General features: G+C 37.8%; 1 protein-coding gene across 1 annotated transcript in view; it reads right to left on the bottom strand.

The window, feature by feature from the left end:
* PRKCI (protein kinase C iota) overlaps positions 1-13,759 on the bottom strand; it is an 84,917-nt gene that overhangs the window by 46,492 nt on the left and 24,666 nt on the right. The window contains exon 3 of the mRNA XM_021069795.1: positions 6-95. Within this exon, the coding sequence (XP_020925454.1) occupies positions 6-95 (90 nt within the window). The remainder of the gene's footprint in view (positions 1-5; positions 96-13,759) is intronic.

The following is a 13,759-nucleotide window of genomic DNA, read 5'->3' as shown; positions in this document are numbered from 1 at the left end:
TTTACCATGAATCAAAAGTTCAGAATCCTTGTTTAGCTCATAAAGCCTAAAGGCTTCTTCTAACTCCAACTGAGATGATACTGTACACGGGTCTCCTGAAAAATATAAAAAGCACAATAAAGCTCACTTTTGAAATCATCTAAATGTGATTAATAAATAATTGAAACTACATAAAACCTTCCGGAAAAAGAATTACATACACAGAGAGAAATAACTGATAAGGACACATCTTTTAGATATTTAAACAATTCTGTTCTCTGAAGTAGGTAACATAACTTCCATCCCTAGTTCTACAAACTATTACATGAGATTCACAGATAGCAAACTTTATACATATGAAACCATTTAATTCTCGATAATTATACATATTCAAAATACAGCAAAGAGAATCTATCCTAAGCACATTTTAGACTGTCAATGCAATTATGACTAATGGCCAGGGATAAGCCTTCTGTTACCTGTTTCTTTAAAAGAAGACGTGAAAGTGGTTTCATTGCCACAGTATGGTCAATGGAAGTCTTTAATCATTTTATCAAATTTTTCCTTCACCTGAGAGCCTACTTACCGAAGGTACACAGAAAGGAAACACAGCTACTAAAGTACTCTGGACTAGGAGTTCCTGTTGTGGCACAGCAGAAATGAATTCGACTAATAATGAGGATGCAGGTTCAATGAGGATACAGGTTTGATTCCTGGACTCGCTCTGTGGGTTAAGGATCCAGCATCGCCTTGAGCTGTGGGGTAAGTCGAAGATGCAGCTCGGAACCCACGTTGCTGTTGCTGTGGCATAGGCCGGCAGCTGCAGCTCCAATTTGACCCCTAGCCTGGTAACTGCCATATGCCACAGGTGAGGCCTTAAAAAGCAAAAAATGAAATGAAATGAAATGAAACGAAATTAAATAAAATACTCTGGACTAAAGAGTAGTCCTACTTGACTGCTTTTCAATGTAAATGCATAGTTTAGTAAACTCACACACAGAGAGGGGACGAAGAAACATTTCTCTTAGTCAACCAGCCAGTAAACTGAGTCAACACTGGAAATCAATGGGATGGCACGGCTCTCTGCACCATGGCATTCCTCAATGAAAAAGTCATTTCGAACATAGTTGGGGCCCGAGCTGGATTCTCCACACTGTCATCGTTTGGTCATTCCTGTGGTTACACCAAACATGAACACACAGGAGATGCCATCAATCCTGTCCAAACCTCAATCACTCTCAGCAGGGAACTCGGTCTACTACTTGAGTGGGTGAAGTCACCTCCTCTCCTGCAGATGCTAAGAAATGCGTGCCTCTGTTCTTTCCTCCAACTTGGCCACTGACTTCCTTTTATTTTCTCTGGGTGTTATTCCACTAATCTTCCTCAGTTCCATCTTCACTTTTTTCTTTCCTTTCACTAGCTCTTCTTGGGCAAAGACATGTTTGAGTCCCCTCCTCAAAAACCTCTCTCCTGCTCAGGGTGCCATTCCATTCATTCTGAAGCCACAGGTCTCAAGAGTGAACTGCAGACTGAAACTGGAGAGGGTGAGTGAGAAGAAGGGGAAGGAAGAAAAAGGGGTAGGGTCCTTGATTGCAGCTTTTAGTCCAAACACTACTGAACTGCTGTATCTAAGGTGATGAAAGCAGCTGCTGAAATCAATGGCATGTTTTGTCTTTATTCTGCTGACCATCTAACAATGTTGTCCACTGACTGTTTACAGAGATTTTGCATCTAGGCTTCTTAAACACTATTCTGCTGGCTTACCAACTCTTCTTTTTAACTTTTTAGAATTTTTCAAACATATCATAAAATCCTGTTTCACCTGCATACTCACACACTTATCCCCTCCCCACCATAACATTTTGAGCAAAATCCTTATAACCCTAGATTAAAATCCCTTAATATGATCACAATATCATTATAAACCTATAAACACCAGCAAAAATTCACCATGAAATATCCAAACATAAACACAGGGAAAGGAATGAACTTTTATCTTACATGAAAGACAAAAATTAAGTCAAAAGCGATCAAATACCTAAATCCAAGAGCTAAAACTACAAAACTTTTGGGAGAAAATAAAGGGAGAAAACTTCATGACACTGGATTTGGCAGTAATTTCTCAGATGACACCAAAAGCACTAGTTAGGAAAAAAAATTGTTCTACATCAAAATTAAAAACTTTTGTGCATAAAAGAACACTATCAAGACAGTGAAAAGACAACCCACTGGAGAAAGTATTTGCAATTCACCTACCTGATAAGGGATTAATATCCAATATATATATATAGAACTACAACTCAAAAAAAACCAAAAAACAAAAAAACCAACACAATTAAAAAAAATGAGCAGGAGTTCCTGTCTTGGCTCAGTGGTTAATGAATCCGACTAGGAACCACGAAGATCCGGGTTCCATCCCTGGCCTTGGTCAGTGGGTTAAGGATCTGGCGTTGCCGTGAGCTATGGTGTAGGCTGCAGACGCGGCTAGAATACGGAGTTGCTGTGTCTCTGGTGTGGCCGGTGGCTACAGCTCCGATTAGACCCTTAGCCTGGGAACCTCCATATGCTGCAAGAGAGGCCCTAGAAAAGGCAAAAAGACAAAAAAAAAGAAGAAGAAAAAAAAAAAAAAAAAAACGAGCAAAGGTTATTTCTCCAAAGAAGATATACAAATGGCCAATAAGCACATGAAAATATGCCCAACATCACTAATCATTAGGAAAATGCAAGTCAATGAGATCCCACTTCACATCCATAAGGATAGCTATTGTAAAACACAATCAATTGATGAATGGATAAATAAAACATGGTATCCATACAATTAGCCATTAAAAAAGCATTAAGTATTATTACTCTATATATTATGTCTAGATCAGGCAAATCTACAGAAACAAGAAGTAGATTTGTGGTTTCCTAGGTCTGGGGACAGTGGATGTCTTATAAGCATCTTGATTTTTTAAAAAACTTAAACATCAAATCCAATTTTCTCTGGGCTCACTGGCTGTTTTTGATGTCCTAATGGGCTATTTCTACAAATTTTTCAAAAAAATCTTAAAAGCCTGAGCCAAATTCAACTCCCAGCAAACTGTGATTTCCACAATTCAAGTGACTTCCACAATCAGGGTGAAATTACTGCAGTAGTATGAATCAAAAAAAACCCAAAACTTAACCACCTCACTTTCTGAGTAACCTGAGGTAAACCACTTCTTTAAGATGACCCCTGATTTCCTTAAATTCAGAAAAAAAGAAGAGATGAGACAAAAACTGATTAAATGCTATTTGTAATGCACTGAGAGTATCTTAATGAAAAGGAACTTCAGAAATAAACACAAAAATGCACAAATGACACATTTAAAATACATATAAAATGAACAACTAAATTAAGATCCTTGCAAAGATTAAAAATCCCTATGAAAAATAAACAATTTTGCATCAGGATGACAGGATTATAGATGCAGTTTTTGAGGTTTTCTTTCATAACTTTAAAAGCTGACTTAATATTAGATTCTAAAACAGCATCTACAAGATACCAAAGGCCTAGAAAATCTTTAAGAAGTTGTGTGTGTTGGAGAAAAATGCTGCATTCTCAATTCATATCAACCTAGATGGTTACATGCTCCTGGAACAAAAGAAGAAACCAGCCAGAGATTACAGACTGTATAAAATAGATAAATGCCATATTAAATAAATTATGTACTTAGTAAATTCCTGAGTCAGGCCTTTAAAAATGAACATCAAAAAATCTCCCAAAGAGGTGTCTTTCAGTACGTCACACAAGGTTCTCTTTTAGGTTCCAGATGGCATCGCTCGTGTGACTTAAGCAAAATTACTTCTTTGAGCTTTAATATTCTCCTATGTTAAAACAAGTGCTATTATTTATATTACAAGGATAATGGAAAAACTAAAGATCATATATTTAAAAGTGACTCATAGTATGCTTGGTTCATTGTAAGTATGGCTTTTATTATTGTACTTTGATTAAAGGCCATGAATGGAATTAACTATTTTCAAAGGTATCATAATAATCATATTTTTAAAAATCAATTTTTCCCTTTTGCTAGACATTGTCTTTTTGCCAGACCAGTATCTGCTTGCTGTTGGTTGAAACCTAAGGCAGGTCAAATACCTGCTTTCAACACATACATAGAGATTGATGCTTTTGAATAACGACAAGGAAGTGTGAAAGTAAAAGTTAATCAATGACATTACGTATATTCAAATCTACTTTGTTTTTATTGGACTGAATGTCTGATTCAGGTATTACCTTTTTAGGCCAACTGTTTAATGTCTGATAAAAGCTAGCCACGTAACTCAGAAGTAAAACATTCCATCATGAATCATCACAGTCATCATGAAACAAAGATGAGATAAAAGCTATTTTTCAAAGCCCACTCAACTACTAAAGTCCAAACTCATATCCTAAAACAGGCATACACTGAAAGTGAAATTTGCTTAGTTCAATGAATTTCAAGGTAATGAAATCATATATTAACCAGCAGGTCTGGTCTTTTTTTTTTTAATGCATCTGCATTTTCTTTTGACCTACAAAAACAAAGAAATAAATTAGAGCGTGAACCTCAAAGTGTTTGGTAAATATGTAAGATCCCATTATTTATGAGATAATTTTACAAGGTGTAAAACACGACACACATAGGCAACACTAGTTACAGGTATTTTAGACATGGCTGAATACAGTGCCCCACATCTGAAAGAGCACAGACTGAAACCAAAGTTGGCAACCTTTAATATTTGCCTGAGACAGCACCACCACACTCCTCTTCCTGATCTTTGAGCCTTCCATAGATTTACAAATTCAGTCTCTGTTCCTATCAAGACCTTCCTATGGCCACCTTGCCCCTGAACACTGGGTTCAGGACACTGTATATGACTTCTGAAAGTCAGAGCACTCCTTACTTTAAGGGTTGCATTGCTTAAAATGTAGATTTGTGAAAATTTTCCAAGAATGCTATGGTGTTTAGGTATTCATCCTTTCAATATCAGGCCCAGCCACAAATAGTAATGGATTTCTGGCTTCCTTTTTTTTTTTTTTTTTTTTTTGGTCTTTTTTTGCTATTTCTTTGGGCCACTCCCGCGGCATATGGAGGTTCCCAGGCTAGGGGTCTAATCGGAGCTGTAGCCACCGGCCTACACCAGAGCCACAGCAACGCGGGATCCGAGCCACGTCTGCGACCTACACCACAGCTCACGGCAACGCCAGATCGTTAACCCACTGAGCAAGGGCAGGGACCGAACCCGCAACCTCATGGTTCCTAGTCAGATTCGTTAACCACTGCGCCACTACGGGAACTCCGATTTCTGGCTTATTGCTTCCTTCCTTCTTGAAGGTGGAAATCAGTGATTACCCAGAAGTATATGCCATCCTATCAAGCTGCCCATCCTCAATTTCCACTTCTGGAGAAAATAAACTAAGAGAAGGTGTATTTAACTCTCTACCTAAAACAACAGAAAAATGAGACAAATGAAAACATGGTTCAAGATATTGGAAATCAAGCAATGAAGGATCAAATGTTTCCAAGTAACTTAAACGCATCCCAAAACAGAGCTCAAAAATATTTATACAGGAGCTCTTGCTATGGCACAGTGGGTTAAAGATCCGGCACTGTCCCTGAGACAGCATGGGTTCAATCCCTGGCCTGGTGCAGTGGGTTAAGGATCTGGCATTGCCACAGCTGTGGCACAGTCACAGCTGCAGCTCAGATTGGATCCCTGGCCTTCGAACTTCCATATGCCACGTGGGCGGTCAAAAAAAAAAAAAAAATATATATATATACACATAAAATGTATTCAATGTGCAATAAAGCAAAAGTTACAATGTCCAGAATCTAATAAAATATAACCAGGCATGTGAAGAAGTGGGAAAATATGACCCATAACAGGAGAAAGATCAATTAATTGAAATTAACCACAAATTGACACCAATAGAAAGAACCTGGAGACAGGGACATTAGAAGAGTTAATAATAATTACATCCAATATGTTCAAAAGTAAAGGATATTGTGCATATTAAGTTAACACAGAAGATATTTTATTTTTTGCTTTTTAGGACTGCACCCACAGCATATGGAGGTTCCCAGGCTAGGGGTCAAATCAGAGCTACAACTGCCAGCCTACTCCACAACCACAGCAACACAGGATCCAAGCCAAATCTTCAACCCACACCATAGCTCACAGCAACACCAGATCCTTAACCCACTAAGTGAGGCCAGGGATCTAACCCACAACCCCATGGTTCACAGTCGGATTCATTTCCGCTGTACCACAACAGGAACTCCCATGGAAGATATTTTAAAAGATCCCAATTAAATGTCTAAAAATAATGCTACAATGTCTAAAATAAAAAATACTCTAGAGGGAATGAATGGCAATTAGAAACTGTAGAGCAAAAGATTAGTGAACTCGAAGACATAGGAATAAAACTCTACAAAAGGAAATGCAGAGGAAAAGACTAAAAAAGGAAAAAAATAAAAGAACAGAGCATTAGTGGACTTTATGACAAGTTTAGGAAACCTAACACACATGTAACTGGAGTCCTTCAAAGAGGAATCTGGTGACAGAAAAAAATTTTTGAAGAAATAATGGCCTTTTTCCAAATATGATGAAAACTGTAAATTCATGGGTCCAAGAAGATCAACAAATCTCAAAATAAGAAACATAAAGAAAATTAAACTAAGTCTCATCACTAACAAATTGCTTTATCTAGTGATAAAGAGAAAAATCTTAAAAGTAGCCAGCGACATGTTACATATGGAGAAACAAAGGTAAAGATGACATAGCAAATTTTGCATCAGAAACAATGCAAGCAGTACAAAATCAGTGTAGTGAACAGTAAAAAATTATCAACCTACAATTATTTACCCAGCAAAATTATCTTTCAAAAACAAGGGTGACCTGGAGGCATATTCATAGAGTAATTCATAGAGACAGAAAGGCAAATTCATACAGAAAGTAAAAGAGTGGTTAGCAGGAGCTGGAAGAGGGGGAGTGGGAAGTTACTACTGATAGATATAGAGTTTTCGTTTAAGAGGATAAAAAGTTCCAAAAATGGGTAGTGAAGATGGTCACATAACATTCTGAATGTGCTTAAATGTCTCTGAATTATACATTTTAAAAAGGTTAAATTGGGAATTTCTGTTGTGGCTTAGAGGAAATGAATATGATTAGCATCCATGAGGACACAGGTTCAATCCCTGGCCTCGCTCAGTGGGTTAAGGATCCGGCACTGCTGTGAGCTGTGGTGTAGGTCACAGACACGGCTCAGATCCCGAGTTGCTGTGGCTGTGGTGTAGGCCAGCAGCTACAGCTCTGATTGGATCTCTAGCTTGGGAACCTCCATATGCTGTGGGTGCGGCCTTAAAAAGACAAACAAACAAACAAAAGAAGGCTAAATTGGTAAAAAACAATTTATGTTATGTATAGGTTATCACAACTTTTAAGAAGAGGAGTTACTGCTGTAGCACAAGGGGATCAGCAGCACCTCTGCTGCACCAGGACACAAGTTCAATCCCTGGCCCAGCACAATAGGTTAAAGGATCCATGGAGTTCCCGTCGTGGCGCAGTGGTTAACGAATCTGACTAGGAACCATGAGGTTGCGGGTTCGATTCCTGCCCTTGCTCAGTGGGTTAAGGATCCGGCGTTGCCGTGAGCTGTGGTGTAGGTTGCAGACGCGGCTCGGATCCCGCGTTGCTGTGGCTCTGGCATAGGCCGATGGCTACAGCTCCGATTCAACCCCTAGCCTGGGAACCTCCATATGCCGCGGGAGCGGCCCAAGAACCAAGAGATAGCAACAATAACAACAACAAAAAAAAGACAAAAGACAAAAAAAAAAAAAAAAAAAAAAAAGGATCCAGCATTGTGTCAGCTGTGGTGTAGGTCACAACTTGCAGCTCAGATCTGATCCCTGGCCTAGGAACCCCATATGTCATGGAACACCTGCCCCCCCAAAAAAAAGAATTAAAAAAGGGGTATACTAGTTCTCTATCCACAGAGTGAACTTTAAGACATAAGGTCCAGTTAAAAAAAAAAAGGAAGTTTCAAAATAAATGTTGAATAATGAATGCCATTAATGGAATTTAACAGTACATGAAAATACTATACTTGGTCATATATATATATATATGTGTATATATATAGAGAAAGAACAGTGACAAATAAGTGGTTGTTTGGGGATGGAAGGACGGGAGTGAGAAAACAGTTTAGATTATTAACTTACCCTATGATGGTAGCTGGCTCTTAGAGAGGCAAAGATGACAATGCAATTGGAGACAGGTCTGGGAGAGGCTCTGATGGCCTTTCTTGCTGCATCTCTCAACACATCCCCACCCCACCACTTCAAGGGATTTCTCCCAAATGGGAGAAACGGTAGCAGTATAAACAGTAGCAGTCAGAATTTACAGAATATCTGGAGCACAGATATTTACTCTACAGTTAATATAGTACAAATGTCCTCAAAACACATGCACAAAGATATTCCCTGCACCAATATTTTTGACAGATAAAGTGCAAACAATCCAAATATCCATCAAAAGGGGACCAGTTAAATAAATTATGGTATAAGATTGTTTTATAATACTACAAAGACTTTAAGAGGAATGAGATAAGTCTACATGCACTGATGTGGAAAGCTATCTATAAGACGGTAAGTGAAAATGCTTCTGTAATATTAGTCCATTTTTAAGAGAGAAAAACATTGTTACCCTATCCCTTCTAGTTGTATATTCACAGAAAAAGATACCATCAATTTGTTCATAGCAGCTATTTCTGGAATCTGAAGATTCCCAGAGATCTTTCTCCTTCAAATAAATCAGTATTTTTGTTTTAAAAGCATCCATTATTCTCATTAACAACTTCAATAAGAACCAAAATACCCAAAGGCTAATTTCCAGTAAAAAAGAAGTGACAATAGAAACACAGTTAAATTTAAACCAGGTAATCAGATCTTGAATAAATTAGAAATTTATAGAATTAAAAATTTAGAAAGTAATTATTAGGTTTGAAGTTTAAAAAGTTATATCCATAAGGAAAAACCATCACAGGTAAAATGTGATGAAATATAAAGTCACATTTATCATTCTCTGTACCACACACTGCCTCACTGCATATAAGAACAGGGATGTGATTATTACAAAATTACTATTCATTCTAAAATATTTAGGTTAAGCAAACCAATTTTTCAACATGCACATCAAATCTGTAAAACTGGTTTTGAACACAAAGAAAAAGAGCAGTTGTCATAAACCTGTTTAAAGAAATGAAATAAGCTTAGGATCTTTATTTGCTCTAATTAAAACCCCACAATTAGAGGAGTTCCTGTCATGGCTCAGCGAAACGAATCTGACTAGTATCCATGAGGATGCAGATTTTTTCCCTCACGTCACTCAGTGGGTTAAGGATCCAGCACTGCCGTGAGCTATGGTGTAGGCTGCAGACACGGCTTGGATTCCAATTGCTGTGGTGGTGGTGTAGGCTGGCAGCTATAGCTCCGGTTCGACCCCTAGCCTGGGAAACTCCATATGCTGTGTGTGTGGCCCTGAAAGACAAAAAGCCCCACAATTAAATGTTTAGTTTTTAGAACAATGTTTCTCTGAAATCTCAGAAATCAAATTACTGTCTTTCGTCCTCCCTGAAAGACAAAAAATAAACAAACAAAAAACCCCACAATTAAATGTTTAGCTTCTAGAACAATGTTTCTCTGAAATCTCAGAAATCAAATTAGAGTACTGTCTTCCACTGATCCTAGGGAAAATTTCTTCTCCATATAAGCATGCCCCAATGCTACATGACTGAAAATAAAGGTGAAAAACTACAACTGAAAAATAACTGCAAGGAATTTAAAAATAATTACTACTGGCTCTGTATGCCTAAAATTAAGAAAAGACTGGTATCAGAATTAACCAGGGCAAGAAGGATCGCATGGAAATCAGCAGACCTTAATGAAAAGTTTAAACTTTTACTTGAATGAGGCAAAGGCTACGGTTTTATAGTTTTCCCCAGAAAATAAGGACACTTAATAGCTATTTAGAGAGAAAGAAAGATGAGTTGCATTGTAAAAGGAAAAGACTTCTGTCAGAGAATTTAATTTAATTTACTATGTGAATCTGTTAATTAAAATACACTATTAGGTTAAGAAAACAATAAGACTAAACTGCAACTCCCAATGCTTAACTCTCTAATAACTGATATAAAACTAACTGGGGAAAGGCCTGCTACTGCCCTTTTGTACAATTCACAAGTATTTTTTGAGCATACTGTTACTGAGTACTGCTCTAGGCACTAGAACACCACGGAAAAGACAAGATCTCTGCTTTTATGAAGCTTACATTCCACATACAAATATGATACAAAGTGAATAGGGGTCAAGAGAATATGACATTTAAAACCTGAAAAGACAAGAAAGAGACAGCCATGTGACAATCTGGGAACTAGCTCTCCAGACAAAGAAGACAAAGGCCTAAAGGTACTATAAAAAAAACTTAATGGATTGTCTCTAAACCAATTTCTTTTGATAAAATGCATTATCTAGTGATTCCATGAATACTACATTTTGAAAACCACTGAATGAAAAAATCCTAAGAGGCAAATAGAGGAAATGAAATGATCAAAACAGGATTAAAATGAGAGTAACACTAGCTCATGGTAAGAATCAGTTTATTGATGTTAACTATATTCCATACACTTTACTAAATTACATAGTCTCATTTTTCAGGCTACAGACATACTGTGAAATATCCACATCATTTATAACAACAATACTTTAAACAAACCTTTTGATAGAGTGGGTCAAAAAGTGGTGAAAAAGATGAAGATACTCACTCTTACTCTTAAGCAGTATAAAATTTAAAATACAAGCTAGCATTTCACTTACTAGATTTTCTTTCTTTTTTTTTTTCTTTTTTTTTTTTTTTTTTTTTTGTCTTTTTGCCTTTTCCAGGGCGGCTTCCTGCGGCATATGGAGATTCCCAGGCTGGGGGTTGAGTCAGAATTGCAGCTGCCAGCCTACGCCAGAGCCACAGCAAAGCAGGATCCGAGACGCGTCTGCAACCTACACCACAGCTCAAGGCAACGCCGGATCCCCAACCCACTGAGCAAGGCCAGGAACTGAACCTGCAATCCCATGGCTCCCAGTTGGATTCGCCAACCACTGCGCCACAACGGGAACTCCTAGATTTTCAAAAACTGTTAATGACTCATAATATCTGAGGCTAGTGAAGGGAAGAGTGAAGTGATGCTCTCATTCAATGCAGTCATGCCAGAAACTAGGTAGTAAACTGTCATTAGCTACTGAAATTTATAATGTGCTTATTCCCCACATTTGCTGGAGTCCCATACAATCGCACAAAATTACATATTAAAATGTTCATTACAGGAGTTCCTGCTGTGGTGCAGTGGGTTAAGAATCTGACTACAGAAGCTTGGGTTGCTGCAGAGGCACGGGTTCAATGCCAGCCTGGTGCAGTGGGTTAAAGGATCTGATGCTCTCGTAGCTGTGGCACTGGTGGCAGCTGTAGCCTGGAGTCAATCCCTGGTCCAGAAACTTCCATATGCTGCACATATGGCCATTAAAAAAAAATGTTTATTGTATACTATTTATAGTATTAAAAACCTAGAAACAGTTCAAATGTCCATCAATAAGGGATTATATAAATAAATCATGAAATATCTACGATATGGAATACGTGGCAGTTTTTTTTTTTAAATGATGATGCAAACTCATGCACCCTGAAATGAAAAAATGCCAATACATAACATAAAAGGAAAACACTATTTTTTGTTTTGTTTTGTTTTGCTTTTTAGGGCCAAACAGCAACATACAGAAGTTCTCAGGCTAGGGGTCAAATAGGAGCTACAGCTGCAGGCCTACACCACAGCCATAGCAAAACGGGATCTGAGCTGCATCTGTGACCTAACACCACAGCTCACAGCAACTCAGGCTCCTTAACCCACTGAGCGAGGCCAGGAATTGAACCTATGTCCTCATGGATACTAGTCAAATTCGTGTCCACTGAGCCACGATGGGAACTCCAAAAGGAAAATATTGTTAAATGGTTTATATATCATTCTTTTAGTGTGAAAAATGTGTGCATATGAATAACATATAGAAACAAAAAATGTATATGCAATATGAATAGAATATATCTGTACATACTAAGCTGTTACTAAGCTGTGGTTTCCTCTCTTAGGGCTAGGATTGGTGAGGGAAGAGAGAAGATAAAGGGCAAACAGTACACTTCTTTTTTATTTTTTCTTCCAGTTTTATTGAGATATAATTGACATGTAGCACTGTGTTAATTTAAGGTGTACAGCATAACGATCTGACATATACATCATGGAATGGTCATCAGAGTAAGTTTAGTGAACATACATCATCTCATATAGATAAAAAATTAAAATAGAAAAGAATTTTTTCTTGTGATGAGCAGTTAGGATTTACTCTAGCAACTTTCAACTATAACATAGAGCAGTATTAATTATATTTATCATGTTGGACATACATCCCTTGTACCAGAAGACTTCTTTTTAAATTTCATAATCATCTCTACTAATTTTTTTCCCCAGTGAAAATAGTATTACTTTAGAGAAATCTTTTAAAATGTCCTTGAAAAATGAAAATGGGTTTCAGTTTACCCACAACTGAAGCTGGAATAATATCTTTCCAGGGCTCTTCATACCAGAGAACACAGAAATGGCCCCAAATATTGAGCTAAATATTATAATGACATTCCTTAAAAAGAAATTCTATGGGTATTATAATTAATAGAAAACCATTATACAAAACTAATATATTCGGGGTAACTTTTAACTACACTTCAGTGATGCTCCATCATGTAAAATGAAGTCTAATATGGCTTGCAAAAAGCCTTCTGGGATCTAGTCCTACACTTCTTAAATTCATGCAACTCCCACCAACACCCCAGCAGATCCTATAAAAATGCAGTTTCTGATTCAGTGGTCTGTGATGAGGCCTGAGAATCCTCTTTTCTATTAAGTTTCACACACCACACTTTGAATAGCAAGAATCTAGACCAAGATCCTCACCACTCCTTATACTTAATCTTTTTAAATTAATCTTTTTTAATGTATAAACTAGTTTTATTTTTGATATCTGTTCCACAAAAGCGTTAATTTTTTAAAAAAGTAGATTAAGGCATTCCCATTGTGGTTCAGTGGTTAACGAATCCAACTAGAAACCATGAGGTTTTGGGTTTGATCCCTGGCCTTGCTCAGTGGGTTAAGGATCTGGGGTTGCCGTGAGCTGTGGTGTAGGTTACAGGCGCGGCTCAGATTCCGTGTTGCTGTGGCTCTGGCATAGGCCTATGGCTACAGCTCCAATTAGACCCCTAGCCTGGGAATCTCCATATGCCGAAGGAGCAGCCCTAGAAAAGGCAAAAAGACAAAAAAAACCAAAAAAAAGTAAATTAACATCAAATTTCAATTTATTTTTATTTTTTTGTCTTTTGTCTTTTTAGGGCCGAACCTGAGGCATATGGGAGGTTCCCAAGCTTGGTGTCTAATTGGAGCTGTAGCTGCCGGCCTACACCAAAGCCACAGCAACGCCAGATCCGAGTTGCATCTTCGACCTACACCACAGCTCACAGCAACGCCAGAACCTTAACCTACTGAGTGAGGCCAGGGATCAAACCTGCAATCTCATGGCTCCTAGTCAGATTTGTTGCCACTGTACCAGACAGGAACTCCCACAAATCTCAATTTTAAACAAGTCCTTTTGGGGCAGCAATAATAGCCCTTATGAACAATCAGCATTTT

This window comes from Sus scrofa, chromosome 13 (genome assembly GCF_000003025.6).
Source record: "Sus scrofa isolate TJ Tabasco breed Duroc chromosome 13, Sscrofa11.1, whole genome shotgun sequence".
NCBI lineage: Eukaryota > Metazoa > Chordata > Mammalia > Artiodactyla > Suidae > Sus > Sus scrofa.
This window is presented reverse-complemented; position numbering and strand designations above follow the sequence as displayed.